Here is a 26,573-nt window from a genome sequence, read left to right as displayed (position 1 = left end):
GTTTCCTGAAAACTGTTTTCCAAAATGAAGGTAAATTGGATCTTTCGACATGCACTTCTCCAACCAATTATAACTGTATTGGGCCGTAACTGTGACGTCATTGTGTATTTTTCAGCTTTATTGAACCGCTGCATCTTTGGATAAATAAGCCATTGTGGGTGTAGCATGCTGGTGAGCCGGTTTTTTCATGTGCATGTTGTGAACCGTGGTGTCTGTTCGAGCATTCGTTTGTCTCCCGTTTGAAAAGCTGCGCACGCAAACAAAGCCTCAACACTCACATTTGAAACGACGGGAGAACAGACATGAATAACGTTGATACAAAAGTTTATTACGTAAGCAGGATATTCTACACTAAACTATTGTGATTTAAATACACTATTGTTCACATTTAAAATTGTGACGTAACTTAAAGAATAAAACTGTAGATTTACTGTATATTATTGTTGAGTGACTCTTAGCGTGACTGAAATACACAACAATTACTTTTAACGGTGAACAATATAAATATCTCACAATTTTGTCTGATGAAACCAAGGTTTCGGTTTTTGGAATTTCGCACAAAGCTACTCGAGGGCTATCTGTGCTAGCCGTCCCTAATTTAGCAGTGTAAGGCTAGAGGGAAGGCAGCTAGTCATCATCACGCACCGCCAACTCTTGGGCTACTCTTTTACCAACGAAAAGTGGGATTGACCGTCACATTATAACGCCCCCACGGCTGGGAGGGCGAGCATGTTTGGCGCGACGCGGGCTCAAACCCGCGACCCTCGGATTACGAGTCGCGCGCCTTACGCGCTTGGCCATGCCGGGCCTCAATGAAACCAAGAATACAACACAAAAAGTCCTTTTTAAAGTCCATTAAATAATTTAAATTGGTAGGTTAACTTAAAACTTTTCCCGTCACTGGGAACGGGTACTTTTGCTGGATTAACTTGAACGTTACCATCACTTTCGAGGGGTAGTTTTGTTGTAAATAAATAAAACAGCTGCCGAAATGTCAGGTATTTGTAAACAGATACCAGTAGTAACAATCCAAAATGACATATACCAGGTGCATATATTTCTTAAGGGATAATTCCATTATTCCTAGCCTTTTATTCTATGTATTTTTGTCAAATGAAATAGAATGCATAACGAATTGCCATGTTTGTTTAATATATAATTATGAATATTCGGATGACATTAGAGAAATTATTTTATCCAATGGGCAAAAGAGGTGGCAGCTGCCTAGGGGCCGTCGAATATAACAATAAGTAACAAAATATGAACTGTATAGTAAAATAATAACAAAGAAATCAGTTGTTTAGAAATATATATTTCATTTTTTTACGCCCTTAATTGTTATCATTCATAAATTCAGCTTATGAAATTGTATGCTATTTTCTGGGGGCGCCACTAGTGTCTTAATAAACGCATCACTATCTGAAGCCTATGTAAACGACAGTTAATTTTTTTTTTTTTGGCGGTTAGAAATTCTCTGTTTAGTTTCGATTTCACGCAAAACTACACGATGGCTACGTGCACCAACCGTCTATAATATGACAGTGAAATATTAGAGGGAAGGCCACTAGTCATCACCATCCACCGCCAACCCTTGGACTGCTCTTTTACCAACGAATAGTGGGATTGATCATCACAATATATCACCCTCATGGCTGAAAGGGCGAGAATATTTGGTGGGATGGAGGTTCAAACCCGTCACTAGCAGACTGCGAATCAAGTGCTCTAACCGCTTGACCATGCTAGCCCGGCCGTATTAGAGAAAAGGAAGGAAGATGTTAGTATATCAAATAAATGTAACCATATCAGAACAGTGTAACGTTTAATGTAGTGTCATTTCAAATGTTTCTAAATGTCTGTTGGACAGCAGACGAACAGAGTATTTTCAATAATCACTTGGCCATGTAAGGCCTGTCTATCAAAGAATTACTTTGATAACAACTCATACCAACTTACATCACTTGGCCATGTTAGGCCTGTCTATGAAAGAATTACTTAAATTGTGAATGATACTGTAAAAACATATTTCTTTTTACCATTCTGTCTCCTCAACCATCCTTATTTTTATAAGCTCCCAGTGGTCCTACGTTATGCTTGAGGGTTTATAACACTAAAATTCGGGGTTTGATGTCCGCAGAGCGCATAGAGCAGATGTACTATTTTGTATCCTTCATCTTAAACTCAAACAAACTTTCTATGTCGAAGATAACAGAGTTATTTGTATTTTGTTTTGTGACATAATAGTTCAAGTTTCACATGTAGTGAAAAACAACAACACAAGACCGAATGAAATAAAACCTAGAACTTGTTAAGTGAAATGACTTAGCTGGTACCAATCTTTTAAATTTTTTAAGACCGAATGAAATAAAACCTAGAACTTTTTAAGTGAAATGACTTAGCTGGTACCAATCTTTTTTAAATCAGAGCCGTAAAATATAATAAGAAAGACTTTAGACTACTAATACTACAAAACAATTATTTAATATATTTCGTAGAACTGGGCATAATAACTAGCTTATACGGAAATGGTAATACATAGACTCGTTGCTGCAGAAAACAAAAACAAAAAGTGTTCCTTAGGTTTGGGTCCCGGCATGGTCAGTTGTGCTAAGGCGTTCGATTAGTAATCTGAGGGTCGCGGGTTCGAATCCCGGTCGCACTAAACATGCTCGCCCTCCCAACCATGTGGGCGTTATAATGTGACGGTCAATCCCATTATTTGTTGGCAAAAGAGCAGTCCAAGAGTTGGCAGTGGGGGGTGATGACTAGCTGCCTTCCCTCTAGTCTTACAATGTTAAATTAGGGACGGCTAGCGCAGATAGCCCTTGAGTAACTTTGCGCGAAATTCAAAAACAAACAAACAAACAGTTTTGGGTGTTGGGTGCGTTATAAAAGTGATGATTAAATTCCACTTTTCGATCAATAAAGATTAGCTTAAGAGTTGGCGGTGGGTGGTTCTGACTAGCTGCATTTGGTTTAATTTACAGATTCAAAATAAGGAATGACTATAAGCCGATAGCTTTCAAGTAGTTTTGCAAGACCGTTGTAAAACGAAAAGAAACACGCCTAACTTTTTGTCACTTTGACCTTCAAAAATGTTTGTACAGAGACACAGACATTTAGTTGCTCATTACCTTTTATAGGAAACGTTTGGGAAGTAACCAAAGAAAAAATAAATCTCGAAATTATTAAAGAACCATGTGAGTAGAATAACTAACGATTCATACCGGAATAACTAACGATTCATACTGGAAGTATCAACAGTATCTAATTTTAATTTCACTTTCTGCATCGTTTTTCTATAGGTTGTTGTGAAAGTTTACGCCCGAGTGTTGTCTACTGATGTTAAATACAAAACGTTATCCGTTGTACCTCAGACAACCTGTAAGGAAGTTGTCCGAATGTTGTTAAACAAGTTTCGTATGAAGCACCGAGACCCAAATCTATATTATTTGGCAATGGAGGTGTGGATAAGAAAAACAGGTAAGTTATTTCAGCTTAAACTCACTTCTTTTACGGCTTTATAAACACTTTCTTTTCATAATGCTTCCACGATCAGTATTAAATCTTATCTTCAGATGATTTGCGTGTCTCTGTTAGTATAGATTTCTTACTAATCGTGGAACCACCTGGAATAAGTACTGTTGTAGTAAACATTTAAATACAGAATTTCTGGAGTAATAATGAAGAATTCTAATCCCTATAACAGATTTACTGTTATAAATTTATTTTAAAATTGCATTTGTTTCTGTCTGATGCATGTGATGTATATGGTTGGACGTGTATTGCGCAAGTATCGCATACTCTCTAAATTTATAGAAGATTCTTGGGCGTGAGAATCAACTATGTAGGATGTATGTAAAATACTAGTGATTGTCGGTATTGTTGCCAATTGAACTTTCTAGAACTTTTTAAAATATACAAATCAATGTGCCAAGAGACAGTTATAGAATATTGTTTAGTCACTACAGTCAGTACACTATAAGCTTCAGAAGCTATAATTGTGATTAACGCTTATTAATCGGGAAACCACAGAATTTTACCAGGAACGTTTATAGATTTTGAACATTACAAACCGTTCAACTTCAGTGAATTAACTTCGGACATTAGTAGTTATACGAAGCCATCGCATAACTTCAGCAGAAAAAAACTCAGTCGTGGAGAACAGAGCTAGCTAGCATTCCTGTCAAGTGAATTACATCTGTAATTTACGCCTCGTGGACCTGTACCGTCGATAAAAATATTCAGTTCTAGACCAGATAGCAGACTCAGTATAGTTTGTAAAACTCTTGTATATTAACAAAATTTGTAATAACTATTAGTGATAACCGTTGTTATTAATTGTTTTGTTGTTTGTATATTAATATTAATATATTTGTATCAAGAATGAAAATTGTGTTTGTTAATCTTGTTGGCAAATATCATAAGTTTGATACGTATTTACATTTAATTAACTTCCAACTCCAAATTTCCAGTTATTTGAAATTTTAATACTTTAATATTCGTAACACAATAAATCAGACTCGTAATACGTAACATTGCAGATACCGAAATATGCGAGTTTACTCGTTTCGGGTTTAACAGTAGTTAAGCTCGTGTAACTGCTTAACTCTTGTACGTTTTTGCTTTAGTTCAGTTAGGGCTAAACTTTACCGCACTTAATACCGTCAATAAATATTTTTTTTTAAATATTATTGTACGACCTAATGTTAGGCCTTGAAAAACATTGATAGGCTTTTTATATATTGTGCAAATCTTCTACTGAAGTGTATTTTCATTCGCCCTATGTTTACGTTTGTTGAAATAAAGTTCGCGCACATGAGCAATTTAGATAGTAAGGTGCGCGAGCAGTTTCAGCTAAAACGTAATCTGAATATTAGCAGAATATAGCTATGGTAACAGCTAAGAAATCACACACGTTTTTAACAAAAGGTTCACTGTATACAACCGATAAAACTGTAAATTTTAAAATAGCTATGTTCTTCTCTAACATGTAGTTCAGAAATCAGTCATTGACTGTATTATTTGTTGGTTGAACCATCATAATATCGGAAAGCTGTTATCTCACTATCGTGAAAATTTCAATATTTAAACTTAAACAGCAGCAGTAAGGTAAACTGTTGAAAATATTATTTTGGAACAGTAAGCTGAAAATTGAAATTAAATACAAGGACGCCTCAAAGAACGCGGGTGAGAGATAACCGGTTGTAAATATCTTAGCTTTGCCCTTTGGATATTCCTCTAAGCCTGTCTGACCGTGACCTTGACCTAGCGAGTGGAGGTTACTGGCCTTTTAAGTTTTGTTTCGCGAAACGTAAGCGGGTTATTCATGTCTTCACTCAAGCGGTAACAAAAATAACTTAATCAAAAACGTAAACATGTATAAGCAGTTCTCCGTCCTTTATCTCATATCATTCATTCTGTCTGCGTTTCGCTGAGGAACTAAAAATATATAAGGAATTTTATGTGGTTGAGGCTTTGCTCAGTCTGAGTTAATAGCCTTCATCATAAGGTATTGATGTATTTGATTAATTATTTTATGGTCAATTAAAATCAGCAACTTCCATTCTGTTGTGGAAGTTTTAAAAAATTAAATGTTCAACACAGGCTTACTTCAACAAGTCGAGTCAATGACATAGCCATAAACCTATTAATTTGATGACAATAATAATAGTAAGCCTCAGCGACTGAGTTTTCAAATTAATTAATCATCCAATAAATAGCTTTGATTAATGGTTTTAATTAATAAGTTAGCACACGGGATGCCATACACAATTTTTAATTGTTTTCAAAAGGTAAATTTTGTTATTTTCCTACTGTATTTTTTTTCTTTAAGACCATTTGTAAACTTTATATCGTATGATAGCAATACATAGGTAATGAATGATATTACGCTTGCTCTTATAATACTAGAATTAGGCCTTCTTGTGAATAATATGAAAGTTCAGTCGTAGCTATGAATTGTCAAGGTTTTTATAAATAAAGTATTTTATCTACATTTTTGTCACTATCATAATATTGAAGTCCTTTGATAAGAGGGAAAACAAATTATTTCTAGAAAACATTTCACCTTTGTTTTTCTTGTTGCAGAAAGTTTGGATAATCATCCTAAGTTTGTTTTTGTTTCGTTTGTTTGTTATTATGCACAAAGGGCTATCTGTGCCCTGCCCACCACGAGTTTCGAAATCCAGTTTCTAGCAGTATAAGTCCGCAGATGTACCACCGTGCCACTGGAGAGCGTTGAGCGATTGTTTAATATTACGTACTTACACGTGCAGATTGTCTTTGTTAATTTAGTTAGAGAAAAGTGTGTGGCTAGAACCTGATACAAACTACTTTGTAGCAGTTGATGGGAGTGATCCGATAAGACAGGTTTTATGAAGACACTGTGTAAACCGATGTGTACCGTGCAACCATTGAGAATATCGTATTGATGATAATACAGACTTAAGTTAAAATCGTCCACCAGGTGGTGACATATGTCAATAGCTGGGAATCGCTTGATGGTTAGGGTCCGCTAGCATATCTCGATAGCCTGACATCGTTTGATGGTTACGATCCCTTAACAGGTAGTAACGTATCTCAATAGCCTGGCATTGCCTTATGATGAGGTAAGGCCCAAGACTAGCAACCTGAGAGGCGCTGGTTCAAAACTCCGTCACCGAACATACTAGCCCTTTCAGCCGTGAGGGGCATTATAATGTACGTTCGGTTCCATTCCACTATTCGTCGGTCAAATAGTAGTCCAAGAGCTTGTCTATCGCTGCTATATTAGAGAAAGACTAGCGCGGATAGCTCTCGTATATCTTTGTACAATGTTTAAAATCAAACAAACAAAGATATACCTTACCAAAATGTATAAGGATGACCATAAAAATTGAAAAAAAAACCTTTGAAATATACAAGGAACACCAATGTCTTGACATTTTTCAAAGATGTGTGTGTGTGTGTGCTTTCTTACAGTAAAACCACATTAGTCTATCTGCTGCGTCCACCGAATTTTTCAAATGTTAGAAACAACATCGCAGAGTTTAATTACACGAAAATGAAGCCAGTGAAAGCAGACAGTTCTGGCTTGGCGTGGCCAGGTGGGTTAAGGGGTGCGACTCGTAATCTGAGAGTCATGGGTTCGCATCCCTGTCGCACCAAACATGCTCGTCTTTTCAGCCGTGGGGGCGTTATAACGTGACGGTCAATCCCACTATTCGTTGGTAAAAGAGTAGCCCAAGAGTTGGCGGTGGGTGGTGATGACTAGCTGTCTTCCCTCTAGTCTTACATTGCTAAATTAGGGACGGCTAGGGCAGATAGTCCTCGTGTAGCTTTGCTCGAAATTCAAAACAAACAAACATATGCATGTAAAATTTAGCAAATCCCATGCCACCATTAGATAAAAATTTAGTTTCAAGCAACATTAGTTCTCAAACCGTCGGATAAGGATAGCCCTGGAGTAGCTTTGCGCGAAATTAAAAACAAACAAACGAACAAACAAGCAGACAGCTCTTGACAGTTATTATACAAAACGTTTAAGTGTGTGGATGTTGAGTGATTGTTATGTATGTGCTTCTGAGTTGTCTGAATGATATTTTAACAGATGCTATTTTTAAATAAATGTGATTGTTTTGAAAGTGACATTGAACATAAACTTTTATTATTTTAGGTTGAAACTGTAATTAATTTGTTTTTGTCTATATTTAGTTATCAATGTTTCATGTTTACCTCAACTTCAAATTTGTTAGTGCTTTTAGGAACTGCCATTCGGTAATTTCTAAATCCAAGGCTTCCTTTTGTGGTTAGGTTTTCCTATCAGAACAGTACTAATATTGGATGATGAGGCTAGACCCGGTGAACTTCAGGCCTGCCATCCGGGTGGAGAATTCAGGTCAGTGGTAAAGGTCCTTCTTCCTTTTATTTTTAAATATATATATATATACACAAAGACACTCTGTGTGTGTGAGAGAGAGAGTGAGCAGACTTTTTTTTTCTCATACACATGGGAAGAATGTTTCTTCCCGTGTATCAACTTTCCTTGAAGAACTGATGAAATGTTCCAACCCAAGATAACAGGAGTGCAGAGTTGAAAACTCATTTTTCTTTAATGAACATTATTTTCATTTTTAACATTTATCACATCAATAATGCAAATAGCTCCCCCCCCTAAGTTTGTATTGGCTATAATTATAGCATTTATATAGGCTGTATGTTATTGTGCTGTGAGCAACTAAAACTGGAAAATTTTTGACATACAAAAAATAGTCACATTTATATAGTTGGTCTATAAGGAAGAGACAGATATTATGTGTACCATTACTCTTGGACAATTGGTTTAAACGGTTCATGTACCCTTTCCTTGATCATGCCATAACATCTTACTAGAAGTGATTCGATGTTGTTGAAATTGAATTTTGCGCATTTCAAGTAACGTTTTTTTAAATAAATAATTATTTTAACTGTATTGTTGTTTCTATCCTTTTCTAAGTTTTTGATTGATGTTTTTAGATTTTTATCGTTGAATCCACCAGTGTGTAGATTCGTGCTTCAGATGAGAAGAGGAGGTTTGGTGAAGGTTTATGATAGTTGTTTAGTGACAGGGGTGAGTATCTGCCACAGGCGAATTTGTCCACGAGTTTAACCCTTTCATCTCATTTTAAATTCTACTCGATATGGTTTGCATTTATTTCAAATCATACTAATTTAGTTTTGCAGGTTTTGCTAATGATTGACTGTATTTTTTATGTATATATTTTAATGTGTCACTCGAATAAGTTGTAAACTTGCCCTTCGTTTTTCTTGGGCTAAGCGGTAAGTCTGAGGGCTTATAATGCTAAAAACAGGTTCCAATACCCACGGTGGGCACAGCTAGTCCTTTGTGTAGCTTTATTTCAGAATTAAGCACAAAGCCATACAAAGGATTGTCTATGCTCTGCCCATCACGGGTATCGAAACCCTGTTTTAGCGGCGTGAGTCCACAGACACACCACTGTGCCAATGGGGGCGTGTAGCTTTGTATTGAACAACAAACAAAAACTTTAAGCAATTTACTATTTTTATATGAATTCCCCAGTAACTTCCACCATACTATAAAATTCACTGTTAAAAACTTTAAAGAACCAAACATATTGACGCTAAACATGTAACAGAACTATATCGTAAGTGTTGTGAGAAACCAGTGTTTTTACATTACCACTGGCGTCACCCACTGCACCTGAAACACGTAACTGTTATTGAACAACTAAAACATATCAATAACATTTATACAACCAACGAATGTAAACCCAGAGCCATATAAAAACTTGTAGATAGATTAAACATTAAACAAGTATGTTAGCTGCTACGGCAATTCCAAACCAAGTTCAAAATACAACTCTAATGCTTCTTCATTTTGTAACTTTTTTCGTGACGCCATTTTGGATCGAAAATGAAACAATTTGTAAGTAGGTCAAATGCATGTATGGTGTTGACGTCTAGCGTTGAAGTTAGGTATTATTGAAAACGAATTAACTCGTTCGTGGCACTGTGTTACCGATCGGCTTAGACGAGTTATCTCGTCTACGGCACTGAACAGGTTAAACCCAAAACATGCAATGAAGTCAGACAAATGTGCAGGTTGCAAGTCAGGTTTAAAAGGAAATTGTAACCACAAGAATGTAGTATACAGTCTTACATGTAAGCTTGGTTGTTCTGTATATATTGGTGAAACAGGGACAATTATTACGAATAGAATTATAGAACATATTCGATATCCTACACACATTAGACAGGAAAGCCGCTAATGTGGCTGAACATTTTGTTAACAAACACTTCACAATTAAGATTGATTGTCCCATAAAAGCCAAGAGGCCCTACTAATTTCATAGAATAAGCCACAGCTAAAAAAAAATCACATTGAAATTGTTAACTTTTACTGTACATATTTAATTAGTAATAATAATCGCATTGCTTTAATTATTATAATCTTGCCCATTTACACATACTTTCAATTTGTTTATATACATATATGCTTAAGCGAAGTCCACCGTACTGCGCAGACTCGATTGATTTTGAAGTGTTTTTATAGAAGCCCAAATCAGTTACGAAGTGCCTTGTATGCTCCGGTGGAGCTGTAATAACGGAATGTTAGCTTAAATAAAACCAGTAATGTTTCCTGGAACAATGGGTAGTGTTTTATTTCTTCTTTTAACAGTACAGAAACTTTGTAAAAAATAATACCATTTTTGGGGGAGGGGTTTATTAAATTCCAGATACTGAAAACTTTCCCAGTTTTAGTAACTTTAGGTTGAGATCTTTAGTTACAAATGCTAAAAATTACACTTTTTCTCCGAAAAGAAAAGGTTTTATTAAACCTGAGGGAATCTCACATAGCTGTGGCTGTAATTAGTTCTCAAATCGGTGAAGATATGGAGCGATGAGCTAAAATTTGTACTTGAAAAAAACAAGCAGCAAACTCAGAGCCATTCTGTGAACCGCTAGTGGTTAGTGTGCCAAACTGTGAAACCGAAAATACCCGACTTGCGTCCAGTGGTCGCAAAAAAAAAGCGCATTTCGTACTTTGTAGCCGTGAGAGCGCTGAAAAAAAATCACTGTAGTTCTATTCTCACTATTCCATCAGAAAAACAAAGAGTGGTCTCGAGTTGCGATTATTTAATTATCAGTTCAGAATTAGAAACGGTTAGCTCAGATATCCGAAACGAATCATATTCGTAACAGGATCAGTTAAAGCTAATTACACCCTTGTGCAAGTTAATTGAAACGAATGGTCATTTTACAATATTTTCAGCATGGCGGTCGGTGTAGGCTCGCTGGATCCACTGATTTCCTTTGATAGTCATTTTTACACACAAACGGCGTCATTAGCTGCGTTTTGCAGTAGGGTTGATCTATTTTTGGGATATATGACGAAATTTTGAGGAATTTTACGTCATTCGAAATTGCGTTAGAAGGGCAAGGAAATCAGTCAAAAAACAATTCTTACCAACTCAATGAAGAAAAAACGGTATCAATGGGGTCTGAAATACAACAACTGGACGCAAGAACAATGGAGGAAGTTGTTATTCAGTGACGAGACTCATTTCTTCATACAGGGTCAAAGAAGTCTGCATGTTCGCTGATCTCCAGGTGAGAAACTTCGAGAATCTCACATCAGTCAGTTCGTAAAACATCCCTTGAAGAAGATGTTTTGGGGCTTTTTCAGCTACTATGGCGTCGGAGGCTTACATTTCGTAGAAGGTATGATGTGAGAACCACAGTACATCGAAGTTTTGCAGAGAAGAGTCGTTCCAGAATTGGAAAAGAGATTTCCAGATGGATCTGGCATTTTTCTGCAACATCTGGCTCCGTGCCACACATCGACACTTGTGAAAAATTTTATGACTACAAAGCGAATAAAGGTGCTGGACTGGCCTGGAAACTCTCTGGACCTAAATCCTATTGAAAATCTTTGGGCGATTTGTAAAAAAAGACTTCGGGGAAAAGACTGTACTACGAAAGATAAGCTAATTGAGGCCATAATTGAGTTGTGGTACCGCGATTCAAAAATTAGTAAAGATTGCAGTCAACTTGTGGACTTGATGCCAAAGCGGATTAATGATCTTTTGAAAAATAAAGGCGGTCATATCATGTATTAATTTGTGAGTAATTTTTAGATTCTCAGAAATAAAACGCAAAAAATTGAAAAAAAATCGTAATTTTCCGTCTTGTTTCAATTAATTTGCACAAGGGTGTAAGTAATATATTTCTCTTAGCAAACATCTTTTATTAGATCACTTTAATGATGGACGGACATTTATATGAAGGTTTTGTTTTGTAAATAATGTTAAATTTTATGTGTTTAGTCCCTGTACAAAAGCCTACTGGTATCAGATAAAACTACCACTGAAGAATTAATACAACTTGTTCTGCACTGTTACAACTCTAAGGAAAGACCGACCAAATATGCGTTGTTTGAGACATCACATCTTCAGAAATGTAAGCTCATTTTAACCTGGTGTGAATGTATTATTTACTTAAGTTTGACATGAACTAGTAAGGTAATACACTCGTAAAATTTCCGAACTTCTTCCAAAGATATGTGAAAACCGTATTCTTAAGAGCTAGTTTACGTTTCTGATTCAAATTTATGCTTGTATACAAAAATAACATTTAAGTTTACCGTTACTGAAACTTTGGAAAGGTTATTGTACACTTTCTTTAGACCCTCACAGTGGATTAGTAGAAAATATTTAAACTTATAATATAAAAATTAGAGATAAAATCTTGCAGTAGAATAATATGCTTTGCACTTAAATAAACAATGTTAATTTTACTAAATTATTTTGGCCCAGCATGGCCAGGTGGTTAAGGCACTCGAGGGTCGCGGATTCGAATCACCGTCGCACCAAACATGCTCGCCCTTTGAGCCGTGAGGGCGTTATAATGTTACGGTCAATCCCACTATTCTTTGGTAAAAGAGTAGCCCAAGAGTTGGTGGTAGGTGGTGATGACTAGCTGCCTTCCTTCTACTCTTACACTGCTAAATTAGGGACAGCTAGCGCAGATAGTCCTCGTGTAGCTTTGCACAAAATTTAAAACAAACAAACAAATTAAATTATTTTTTTTATTTTTAAATTCGTATTGTATTGTCTGCCCCCAGTGACAAGTCTGAATACTTTATATCGCCAAATATCAGGTTTAGATACATGTGATGGACAGAACACAGATAGCCCATTTGTACTTAAGAACACACAGGCAAACAAAATTTATGCTGTCATATATTAGGTTGGTAGAGATCGTGATAAGTAATAAACTCTAATTCGGTATATATGTGCCTCACGCTTGGTATTGTTAGCACACAAAAAATCATAATCATTGGCTGGAATTCTCCATTACTTTTGCTCGGTTGTCAAGGAGACACACAGAAATACCAACAAAATTTTGTCCAATCAAAACCCTCAGCTATAACCACCCTATGTTTCACTCGCAGCACATTTTAATTTTGAAAATGCAGAAGCTAAAACGTTCTTCTCCAGCTCAGCAGGATAACAAATCCAAATCCAGGAAGACAATCAAAAGACCCGATATTCATAATAAAATTCACTGCTTTTACCATCACAATTAATACGTTGCAGGGTCATACAGTTGACCATGTAGAAATATGTCTTTGAGAATCAATGTTTTCGCATGTTTCACTGTATAAGGTTTTTCAAGAAGAAAATTTGGATATCACTTAAAAATATACAGAAGTCAAATTTTAATGAAGCAGTGCTTAAAGGAAATAACTAATTAAACATAAAAATAGTCATGTATTGTTACTATATAATAATTAATTTAAAAAAAAGCGTGTTCATAAAACATTTACTTAAATATAAGTTTGAGAATATATGTAACAAAAATTTAGTCCTGTTTGTTTTATTAGTGTATCCATGATAGAAGTATCACAATGATTAGATTATAGATTAGTTTCTAGGCTTCATAAGTATATATATATATATTCATCTTTCTGTGTGTCCACACTGTATTAACTTTACTTTATCAATTTCTCCAGATGTATCATAATGATTAGATTATTGATTAGTTTCTAGGCTTCATAAGTATATATATATATATATTCATCTTTCTGTGTGTCCACAGTGTATTAACTTTACTTTATCAATTTCTCCAGATGTATCACAATGATTAGATTATTGATTAGTTTCTAGGTTTCATAAGTACATATATATATATTCATCTTTCTGTGTGTCCACACTGTATTAACTTTACTTTATCAATTTCCCCAGATGTATCACAATGATTAGATTATTGATTAGTTTCTAGGTTTCATAAGTACATATATATATATTCATGTTTCTGTGTGTCCACACTGTATTAACTTTATCAATTTCCCCAGATGTATCACAATGATTAGATTATTGATTAGTTTCTAGGTTTCATAAGTATATATATATATATATATTCATGTTTCTGTGTGTCCACACTGTATTAACTTTATCAATTTCCCCAGATGTATCATAATGATTAGATTATTGATTAGTTTCTAGGTTTCATAAGTACATATATATATATTCATCTTTCTGTGTGTCCACACTGTATTAACTTTACTTTATCAATTTCCCCAGATGTATCACAATGATTAGATTATTGATTAGTTTCTAGGTTTCATAAGTATATATATATATATATATATTCATCTTTCTGTGTGTCCACACTGTATTAACTTTACTTCATCAATTTCCCCAGATGAAAGAAAGCTTCATCCACAAGATTACCCTCTCTTAATTCAGCAAGCTTGGCCCAGTCAAGAACATTTTGCATTTATTCTACGTAGAAATATTGATTGTTGCCAAAAACAGAAGGTAAGAACATTTTTACTTATATCAGATAGATATCTATATGGATAATGAATTAGTATCAATTTGTATATTTCTATCTCACGTGTGTACAGAAATATGCTTTTTAAAGATAACTCATTTCAGCTAAAGATTAATACATTTTACTAGATCGTGGGTATTTAATTCTGTTTAGAATGTGGGAGGCCAAGGTAAGGAAGAACTGGTGAGCAAAATGATGCTAGAAAATATTTGTTAAAAATGTTCAAAGTGGGGTGACACTTTCACCTTGTTTGATCTATATGACCCCTTAATTAATACACCACACCAACATTATTTATAAAATACAATGTGATAACTGCCACGACTTCTATATTGGAAAAACAAGTAGAAAAATGGAAACCAGATTCAAAGAACATAAAAAGTCACCTTCACACGTTTTCGAACACTGCAAGTCAAATAAACACAACATAACCATAGAAAACACTCAAATACTAAATAAAGAAACAAACATAAACAAACGCAAAATTAAAGAAGCCTTAATTATACAACTACTCAAGCCCAAAATAAACCGATACAAAGGAACACATTTATACCTATATTAATAAATATAATCAAACATCTAAGTACGTCCTCTACATTTCTACACTCAGTTACACAACCCCCTTGAAACATGTGGTCAGCTATCGGTCAGTTACCTCTTTCTTTCTTTGTGAACCTGAAGAAGGTTAAAACGTTGTTCGCTCCTCCACATAAAAATTTTCTCAACCCAAACCAGCTGTTTTTACATATATATTTTTTTCTACAAGTGGGTTTTCTCGTCATCACTGATTATTATTTCAAATTGTAACTTCATCACAATAAATACTTTTTAGTAAAAGTAAATGAGTGAACAGGCCTACTAATTAATGGGACAAGGTGGTTTTGGCAGTTAATGTGACAATCAAAGCATCCTTCAAGATTTTTTGTGATACCAAATAAAAAAAGTTTTTGTAAGTAAGACAAAAACTACAATTTATGCCCTAAGAATTGAGGTGAAAAGATAAGGCTTCAGTACAAATTGCACACACATAAATACTCGTTGCACTATTTTTATTAAAGCTATATCTAGATGAAAGAGATAGATAACCTCATGTTATTTATTCTCTATTACTTAGATTTTCTCCGTATTTTAATATTTAAGATTTTTGAAATATAGTTTTCAAAATATATTATCATTTAAGAATATCTAATCAATAAACATATAAACTTTAAGGGCAACTATGCCAGTAGAAATAGTAATAATAAACACACAGAGCTAGTCCTTATCATTTAAATAATTACTAATCCCTCCCTTAATCTTCACTAAATTTACTGTATACAACAAACCTGAAAGCAACACATTCTAAAAGCCAATCACCCTGTTATAAAAAATAAAACTGTCTTATCAGACTATGACTCCTATCCTGACAAAATTTATATTTGTATTCCCTCGTGTTATCGATCGTTTTTCCCCATTAAGTGTGTGTATGTATATATCTATATAACAATCTTAAATACTTCAATAAAACCCCTCTAATAGTTGTTCTCATATGATAGCATTTTCATCCAAAGTATCATCTTTATAACCCTCCTGAACTCTTTTTCAATTCAATGGCCTTCCTTAGAATGAACATAGTACTCCTGACATAGCCCAACCAATGACCAATACAATGACATTGTAACCTAATTAGATATAAAACCTAAAGTCTTATTTGTCATACTACAAGCAACAACATACTGTTTGGATGGCTTAAGAGACTGATAAACTAGAACAACAAAATACTTTTCTTCCATAAAAACTATTAAAGTTATTACCAACATAAATAAAGTTATAATTCTAATTATGATAACCACATGCATTACTGTGCATTTATTTTAATAAATGTCATCTGCCATTTATTTTCAATCTCAGTAAATAATTTGAATCCTTTCATAAAGCATTCCTCTCGGCACAGCTAGCAACACCAGTTTCTTCATTTATGACATTGATGTAAACCACAAAGAGCAGAGATCCAAACATGAAGTCCTGAGTTATCCTCATATGTGTCAGTAATCCAGTTTGACTGAATTCTATTTATAACAACTGTCCACTTTCTTCCATCCAGCTAGTCTTCTATACAATGAGCTAACCTATTGGTTACACCTATTAAGATAACTTTTTTTAATGAAGTCGTACATTGTCAGATGCTTTCTTAAAATCAAGATACATCAAATCTACACCCTTATCCTCATCTATATAAGCAATAATCTCTTCAAAGAATGTTAAAAGACTAGTAAGGCAAGATACATCTTTTGTGAAACCATGTCGACTATTTAATAAAACTTTAAACTGTGTTAAATAGTTTTTCAGTGCATCTTTTATCAGCATTTCAAAACATTTTGTGATAGGCCTATAATTAATGGGTCAATTTTTATCACCTTGTTTGAAAAGAAAAATAGCATTAGCCAACTTTGGTCTTCTGGTACCTGCCTACTAGTTAAAGACTTACAAAGAATAATGACAAGTGGTTTCATGTATTCCAGTCCTTAACCTCCTTCAAAACCCTTGGGAAAATATTATTTGCTCCAATAACTTTATAATTCTTTAAATTTCCCAATTGTTTCTTAACAAGCTCAGAATTACTATGATCATTTTGTTTGATCTTGTTTCCTTCAAGCATTTTAAACTTTACACATAAATAGAAAACATATACTATACTCATTTTGTTTTGTATTCTAATTTTAATTAAGCGAATATAACATACAAGTCTCTCGTTCTTATGGACAACCAAATATATTTATTGTGCTTAACCGTTTTGTTTTTTTCCACCATGTTTATTAGTTTCCCAAAGTACCTTTTAGTGCTCTAATTTTTTCACCCAAACTGTACTTAACAATGGAGTTGAATGTCTGATAAGGGGTTCTAAGTACTGAGAAATTATTCACATGTTTCAATTTTTTTATGTCTCTGACAAAACATAGATACTAATAAATGAAACTGAACTAATGAGTCACTTTGGTTGATGTATGGATATTTTTGCATCTTTCAGTAAATAACAGCTAAGTTTAAACAGTATTTCCTTTTTGCAAAACTTTTCAAGTAATTTGAGAGTGAGTTAGGGACATGAATGAATGTCAGTTTCTTCTTCTTTGTAAAGGTAAGTTGTATTACAGTTAACTTACTGGCTACAATATTACTCTTCAAATAAAAAATAACGAAGGAGCAATAGAGCAGAATAAGCCAGTATGGTTTAGTAAAATTTTAATAAGAGGGCTTACTAGGGATAAACATAATAAATTCAAAACATTCAAACTTATTGGAAATTATAAAGACTTGGAAGACTGTAGAAAGTTAAAAGAGATGGTTAAAAAGGAAGTTGAAAGGGCAAAAACTGAATATGAAACAGGTAAACAGTAAACAAAATGTTATGATGGGGGTTGGTCCTCTTAAAAAGGGTAGTGAGGAGCTAATCCCAGAAGATTATGAGATTTTAAATTTATTAAATCATATGTTCTCTTTAGTTTTTACAAAGGAAGAAATAAGTATTATACCTTAACCAAATCATGTAATATATAGGATAAATATTGATGTAAAATACATCCTCTTAAGTTTTAAAATTGTAAGAAGAAAGTTGTGAAACCTGAAAGTTAATAAATTCTCTGAATCACAACTTTTATCATAGAGTTTAAAAGATATTATTTATCAAGCACCAGCTAATATTTTATTTTATAGGTCAGTAAGTAGTGGAAAAGCATTAGAACATTGGAAGTTGGCTAATGTTAGTTCAGTGTTTAAAAGAAGTTATAAATAGTGCCCAAGCAATTATAGGCCAGTTAGTCTTACATTAGTAGTTGAAAAGGGTTTTTAAAAGTGTCATTAAAGATGCATTACAGAGTCACAACAGTTTGATATAGTGTTAAGGAAACAGCACAGTTTTAGTAAGGGAAAATCATGTTAACCAAATCTTTGATGATGTTACTAGAAGAACTGATGAAGGAAATACTGTGTTTACCTTGATTTTCAAAAAGCATTTGATCAGGTACCTCACAAACTACCTGTAACAAAAATTAAAGCTGTGGGTGTTGAGAAATGTTACAAAATTGACTTTAGAATAAAAAGCAGGGTGTAGAAATAAATTGAGTTATATCTGACTGGATCACAGTTACAAGCAGTGTGTGTGTGTGTCGAGACTCTGTACTGGGCCCTCTGCTGTTTGTGATTTATAATGATAATATTGACTCTGAAATGACTAACAAAACTTTGAAGTTTGCAGATGACATGAATGATTTTGGGTGGCTAACTGTATCAAAGATGCTCCAGATGTACAGAGAGATTTAGATCATTTGATGCATTGATCTACTCATGGCAGATGATGTTTAACTATTCAAAATGTAACATGATTCCTGCAGTTTTTCACTATTTAAATTATTGTTATGATTCAAACAGGAATACATTAAATACTGTGGTTGAATAAAAATCACTTTAGTCACCTAAACAGAGCTAATAGGATTCTGATTAGCATCTATAAAAATATCAGATACAAGACAAGGAATATTATTGTTTCACTGTATATATCATTTGGAGTGCTGTATGCAGTTTTGAGCTTTTTTCCTCAAGAAGGACATTGAATTTTGGAGGAGGTTCATATAAGAGCCACTAGAATGATACCTGAGATTGTTCTATTAAGAGAGACTAAAATATCTAAACTTTTCTCTGGAGAGAAAGAAGGTCAGTTTTCTTTGATTGAAGGGTCAGTTTTCTCTGGAGAGAAAGAGGGTCAGTTTTCTCTGGAGAGAAAGAGGGTCAGAGGGAATTTGATTGAAGTGTTTAAGGGTACTGGTAAGATACATCCTTCAAACGTTTTGCGTTTAGCAGTGAAAATGATAGGGGAAGGGGTCATACATTAGTTAAAACGATAGGGTAAGGGGTCATACATTAGTTAAAACGATAGGGCAAGGGTCATACATTCTCTGAGAGACGAAGAGGGTCAGGGGTCATACATTAGTTAAAACGATAGGGAAGGGTCATACATTAGTTAAAACGAGAGGGTAAGGGGTCATACATTAGTGTTAAAACTGGATAGGTAGAGGGTCATACATTAGTTAAAACGATAGGAAGGGTCATACATTAGTTAAAACGATAGGTAAGGGTCATACATTAGTTAAAACGATAGGGTAAGGGTCATACATTAGTTAAAACGATAGGAAGGGTCATACATTAGTTAAAACGATAGGAAGGGTCATACATTAGTTAAAACGATAGGACAAGGGGTCATACATTAGTTAAAACGATAGGAAAGGGTCATACATTAGTTAAAACGATAGGGAAGGGTCATACATTAGTTAAAACGATAGGGCAAGAGGTCATACATTAGTTAAAACGATAGGGTCATACATTAGTTAAAACGATAGGGGTCATACATTAGTTAAAACGATAGGGCAAGGGGTCATACATTAGTTAAAACGATAGGACAAGGGGTCATACATTAGTTAAAACGATAGGGAAGGGGTCATACATTAGTTAAAACGATAGGGGAAGGGGTCATACATTAGTTAAAACGATAGGGCAAGGGGTCATACATTAGTTAAAACGATAGGGCAAGGGGTCATACATTAGTTAAAACGATAGGGCAAGGGGTCATACATTCATGTTTTGACAGTGTTGGAGTCATCTGCAGTTTATATAGTATTACTTTTGTAACGAATTTACTGTTATACAATTATTTTAATATCTATGTTTGTTTCAGTTTCATGCACGTAACGTATATTGTTATAACGCATAATGTTATATAATTCTGTTCTCTAAATTTGTAGAAAATTCTCGACTGTAAGAATCAACAGCGTACGACGTATGTAAAATACCAGTGATTGCCAGTATTGTTGTCAATTGAACTTTTTAGAACCTCGCTTTAAAGTGTATAAACCAACGCGCTGAGACACATTAAGAGAATATTTTTAGTCGCAACAGTCGGTATACTATAAGCTTCGGAAGCTGTAATGTAATTAACACTTATTAATTGGAAAACTATAGAATATGACCAGAAACGTTTATATATTTCGAACATTACAAACCGTTCAGCTTAAGTGAATTAATTTCGGGCGTTAGTATTTCTACGTGGACATTAAATGTCTTCGTTGGTAAAAGTCAGCTTATAAGAGGAGTGAGGCCAACCGAGGTAGCTAGCTTAAGCGAGGTGTAAAAGTATAAACTCAGAACTAATTTGCTCGTCGTGAACCTGGATCGACGATACAATATTCAGTTCTAGACCAGATATAAGACTCAGTATTGTCTGTAAGTTTGTAAAACTGATGTATATAAATCATTTGTAATAGCGGTTATTATAAATTGTATTGTTTTTTTTGTATATTCAAATATATTTGCGTTACGAAAATATAGTGTGTATAAATCTTGTTTGCAAATATCATAAATTTGATACATATTGACGTTCAATTAACTTTTAAGTTCAAATTTCTGGTTATTTGAAATCGCAATACGTAACGTACGCAGCATAAATAAGAGAGTCTTCCGAAATAAATTATAATACGTAACACTTTTCAAACAGGGTGGTTGGCTTTTGGAATGAGCTGCCGTCAAGAGAAGTGGAGGCAGAAAATTTAAATAAGTTCAAGAAGAGAGTGGATGAATACATGAGGAGTAAGGGGTGGTTGTAATTGGGATGTGGAGAGGACATCTTTCATGGACTAATTACTAATCTTCTTTTGGTCCTTTTAAAATTTGATGCATTTTAGAAAAATGGTTTCCATGATTACTTATTTTTGTATAATAAACACATTTTTATTATGTATTCTTTAGCTGTAACCATAAAATAATTTATAATTCTTCCTTTATCTCCAGAATTAGTTAACAATTTATAAATTTTGGCTACTTAATTATACCCAGGTTTTCGGTGTTGGAAAAGAAACAGACATTTGATAATAGAGATATAGGTAAACTTTTAACCTCTTTCTTGAATCTTACAGCTTCTTAACGCCAGAAATGATGATGCTTCTGGAAGCAAAACATTTGGGCTTTGCCTCAGAGATGAAATGAACCAGTCATCATACCACAACATGACACTGTTGCCCTCTGTCAGCAATTACGAAAACTATTTTTATATTTGATTATAAATAGAATACTTCTAAACTAGTCAGCTATTTATGAACTCGAAAACACACTTTTGCAATTAACTACCACTTTTTTTTTGTTTCACGAAGGAATTTTTTTAAACCTACACTTCAAGAAGTAATCTTCTGCATGAAAATATTCATTAGTAATTTAAAACATTGGTCTGGAGGGTTAAGTTGGATTAACAGAAAAAGCTTAATTATATGAATAAAGAAAATTTTATTATTATAAACTTTGATGAGGAAAGTTATATTTTGAACTGCCATGGATTCATCTTACTCTCCTGATGCTACTTCTTTCGCTTCATACTTCATTCTTACGATCAGCTTATGTTTCTTTGAGATTGTGAATTTGAGTGGTAGCATACATATTTTGTAGTAATCTTGATATTAAATTTGTGAAAAAAATATCATTTTGTTTTGTGTATTTATCCGTTACATGTATTAGTAAACTGGTAGCAAAAATTTCTCAAGTCTACAATGTATTATACAAACATTCATAATTCTATATATATATTTAAAAAACACCCGAATTTTAAAATCTCTGTCAGCTTATTTCTATTACTAACCATTTTCATGCTGAAAATGTATGAAAGAAACAGCTAGATAGATGTATATTTCTTTAGTCCTTTTATTTTCCCATAAATTTATTTTTTTGTCATTTGCTAGACTTCCATCTTTGGCTCATCTTGGTAATTATTGATTTGAGCAATTTTGCAATACCTTATTAATAGAAGATATAAATTTTAACATTCAAACCTTCTTTTGTTTGTATTGTGAACAGCTATGACCAAAGCATATTTTTTAATATTGAATTGTAAAAAAATATATTTATCATAGATATAATTGTAAATGTTGACAGTTATGTGAGTGGATATAAATATTTTGTAATGAACTTGAATATAATAAAAATAGTGTTGCCAAGACAGTGGAGTATATTATATATAACATCAGTACGTTGATAAATTTGAATTGATATTGGAGTATTAATAAATAAAAATTTTATTCTTATTATAAAGACCTTGAGTCCCTGTCTCAATGGCATGTTTATATTGAAATGTCATTTTCTAAAGAATGTACACACATTAAAAATGGATATATGATGGAATGTTTCAGAGAGGAAAGTTTATAATGTCTAATAATCTAGCATTATTAATATTTGTGGATGGCCTCCTCTCATTATGTATTTAACATGTAAAACACAACTGTTTGAAAATTAAGCTTTTTTTGAACACAGTATATTAGTTAGTGTATAAATTTGTTCATGTATATAAAGAACTGTATAATGTGCTGGAATATCAAATAAAAGTCCTTTTTTTTTATAGTACATAATATTTAATTTTGTGTTTTTTAAAATAGAGGTCCCAATATGATGCCCTATGAAAGGGACAGAATGACATTCAGAAGGTTTTTCAAATGTTATTAGTTTCCTTTCTTTTTAGGCCTTACTATTGTCCACTCAATGCGGGTAATACAATGAAAAGTTAGTATTAATCTCAAATTCAACTGTTTACAATCAGTATTATAGTTGAAGTAAAAAAAAAAGGAAAGAAAAGCAAAATTCGATGAGAAAATTAGCGACATATATTTTTCTAACATTTCCATCTGAACTTTATTATTTCAATTAAAAGTGAAAAGATTGTTTGTTTGTTTTTGAATTTCGCACAAAGCTACTCGAGGGCTATCTGTGCTAGCCGCCCCTAATTTAGGAGTGTAAGACTAGAGGGAAGGCAGCTAGTGAACACCACCCACCGCCAACTCTTGAGCTACTCTTTTACCAATGAATAGTGGGATTGACCGTAACATTATAACGCCCCCATGGCTGAAAGAGCGAGCATGTTTGGCGCGACGAGGATGCGAACCCCCGACACTCAGATTACAAGTCGCACGCCTTAACACGCTTGGTCATGCCGGGCCTAAAGTGAAAAGAAGAACAGAGCGATTCTTAAAATTTTTATTAAGCAAATTTAGAAACAAACAGCATTTTTTTATCTTGCTTTTCAAGGTAGTTTGTGATGAAAGTGTTTAGCCTATACCAAAACTTGTCTTCCTGAAAATGGGGTTGACTCAATTTTTAACGAACTTAACCAGTATAGTGTGAAATATTTTAACGCTTGTTGTTTGTTATTGACCAATCTCGCTTTTCCGTAGTTCAGGGCTTCTATGAAACTATGGATTTTCAAAACAATCATTCCCTTTGCCATTTGTAAAACTAGTTTCAAATTTAAAGCATATTTTCTAGTGTAAAGTTGTAAATTTGACCAGATATTGTTAATTTAAACATATTTTCAGCCTCGTTTCATCTTTAGCTGAATAGTTTTGTTTGTTTTGAATATCGCGCAAAACTAAACGAGGGCTATCTGCGTTAGCCGTCCCTAATTTAGCAGTGTAAGACTAGAGGGAAGGCAGCCAAGCCATCACCACCCACCGCCAACTCTTGAGCTACTCTTTTACCAAAGAATAGTGGGATTGACTGCCACATTATAACGCCCCTACGGTTGAAAGGGCGAGCATGTTTGGTGAGACGGGGAAGTTGAATATTAAGTAGCAATCGACTATAAGTTCTTAAATTAGAAAAACAAAATTGTAAAGAACTTTATGGAATAACTTATTAAATTGACAATGTTCATATAATGTATCGAACACGACAAACATCAAACTTGAATACAGCAAAAAGGGATTAAACTTAATCATATGTTTTTATATTATTATCATTGTTGTACAAGTCCTAAGAGAATGGGGAAGGCAGATCACGCTACGAATCCCGGGAGGCCTTCGATTAAAAGTGACGCAAACAATCAATTATAATTGGTTTAAATGTCGTGGCAAATAATTTTATATCTATTTCTCAGTGATACAGTTGTCGGGTTTGTTGCGATCCAGTTCTGGTGTGATTAATCAGCATTTTGGGGTATGGGAAAACATGTGCACGTTAGGCCTATAGGTTTGTTTGTTTTTGGAATTTCGCACAAAGCTACTCGAGGGCTATCTGTGCTAGCCGTCCCTAATTTAGCAGTGTAAGACTAGAGGGAAGGCAGCTAGTCATCACCACCCACCGCCAACTCTTGGGCTACTCTTTTACCAACGAATAGTGGGATTGATCGAAACATTATACACCCCCACGGCTGGGAGGGCGAGCATGTTTAGCGCGACGTGGGCGCGAACCCGCGACCCTCGGATTACGAGTCCCACGCCTTACGCGCTTGGCCATGCCAGGCCTTTAGGCCTATAGGATTAAGCAAGACCGTCTGGATGAGTTGTTTCAGTAGTCGTTAACGTTTTGGATATGAGTAACTTAACTGTTGGTGCAAGTAAGTATTTGAGTGGTGCTCAAAGGTGTCAAAAAAAAAAAAAAGAGAGAGGAAATACTTAAAAGGAAGTTGCCAAAAATAGCACTTCTTTTTAAGCCTAAAACAGTGATCTGGAATTGTTATTACCACATCCTCTGTTATACCTATATTAATTATTCTTATTCTGCGCTAGTCTAAACTCGAGCGCGTTTTTCATAACATTGTTACATCTTTGGCATTAACGATTAAATGATGAAACAGTTACGTCAAGTAATGAAACTCTGATTGAAAAAGAATAAAATAAACCTGAAGCTGCTTATAAGCTAAATTTGGTACCAAATGACCGTGCACAACATTCTCAAAATTATGTATATATATATATATATACACACTGCTGGCCATAATCTTAAGACCAATGAACGTAAAGAAAAAAAATACGCATTTCGCGTTGTTAGACTCAACCACTCATTTGAGTGGAGCTTGAAAGATGAAAATAAGAAAAGGGGGACAAATTTAGCATTTAATAGGGAAAATGTGAACACTATGAAATTGGCCTAAATACTAGCTGGTCAAAAGTTTAAGACCATGCTGAAACGAAGCGTTAATCGGTAAACACAAAACGAAATTTAGTCATTTGTGTTAAAGTACTAGCTTTGTCAACTTCTCCCGATGACATCTCCTGTGTTACATTGGGTAAAAACATGGCAAAGGCTAAAATGTGGATAGAGTTTGAACGTGGCAGAATTGTCGAGTTGCAAAAGCAGTCTCTCTCAACGTGCCATCGCTGGTGAGATTGGGCGTAGTAAAACTGCCGTTGCAAATTTCTTAAAAGACCCTGAGTGATACGGAACGACAATTTCAAGTGGTTGGCCCAAGAAAATTTCGCCGGCGTTGAGTAGGAGGATTCGAAGGATTGTCCGGCAAGATACCAGCCGATCGTTGAACCAGATTAAGGCCCTTACGGACGCAGAATGCAGCTCAAGAACAATAAGACGACATCTATGAGAGAAAGGCTTTAAAAACCGTAAATATCTTCAAAGGTCACGCCTCCTTCCATATCACGAAACAGCTCGGCTAAACTTTGCTAAGAAGCACCAAACATGGGACGTAGAAAAGTGGAAGAAGGTTTTGTTCTCTGATGAGATAAAATTTAACCTGGATGGTCCAGATGGCTTCCAATGTTATTGGCACGATAAGGATATTCCACTGGCGACATTTTCTACACGACACAGTAGAGGAGATTACATAATGATCTGGGGTGTTTTCTCCTTCCATGGAACAATGGAGCTTCAGGTTATACAGGGGCGTCAAATAGCAGCTAGCTACATTGGCATGTTGGAGAAAGCATTGACTGAAGGCCCTCACTTGTATGGAAATGACTGGATCTTTCAGCAGGACAACGCTGCAATCCACAATGCCCGCAGGACTTTTTCATGGCAAATAACGTGATTCTTTTGGACCATCCAGCGTGTTCGCCCGAACTGAACCCCATTGAAAATGTTTGGGGGTGGATGGTAAGGGAAGCCCATAGAAATGGACGTCAATTCCAAACAGTGCACGATCTTCGTGAAGCCATCTTCACCTCTTGGAATAACATTCCAGCCAGTCTTCTGCAAACGCTTGTATCGACCATGCCAAAGCGAATGTTTGAAGTTATTCGCAATGATGGCCGTGCAACTCACTACTGAGACCTCTTGTTAGACATTTCCTACCCTGTTTAGGACTTCTTTTTGGTATGGTCTTAAACTTTTGACCAGCTAGTATTTAGGCTAATTTCATAGTGTTCACATTTTCCCTGTTAAATGCTAAAAAAGTTTTTTATTTTTATTTTCCCTTTTTTATTTTCATCTTTCGAAGCTCTACT

General features: G+C 34.5%; 1 protein-coding gene across 1 annotated transcript in view; it reads left to right on the top strand.

Annotated features, from left to right (window-relative positions):
• The window catches only part of LOC143256535 (uncharacterized), a 32,817-nt gene extending 10,092 nt beyond the window's left edge, over window positions 1-22,725 (top strand). The window contains exons 2-7 of the mRNA XM_076513887.1: window positions 3,303-3,480; window positions 7,792-7,876; window positions 8,494-8,587; window positions 11,826-11,958; window positions 14,206-14,321; window positions 21,276-22,725. Coding sequence (XP_076370002.1) covers window positions 3,303-3,480; window positions 7,792-7,876; window positions 8,494-8,587; window positions 11,826-11,958; window positions 14,206-14,321; window positions 21,276-21,416 — 747 coding nt within the window. The 3' untranslated portion in view covers window positions 21,417-22,725. The remainder of the gene's footprint in view (window positions 1-3,302; window positions 3,481-7,791; window positions 7,877-8,493; window positions 8,588-11,825; window positions 11,959-14,205; window positions 14,322-21,275) is intronic.
• The last annotated feature ends 3,848 nt before the right edge of the window (window positions 22,726-26,573 follow it).

Source organism: Tachypleus tridentatus, chromosome 7 (genome assembly GCF_004210375.1).
Source record: "Tachypleus tridentatus isolate NWPU-2018 chromosome 7, ASM421037v1, whole genome shotgun sequence".
Taxonomy (NCBI): Eukaryota; Metazoa; Arthropoda; class Merostomata; order Xiphosura; family Limulidae; genus Tachypleus; species Tachypleus tridentatus.
This window is presented reverse-complemented; position numbering and strand designations above follow the sequence as displayed.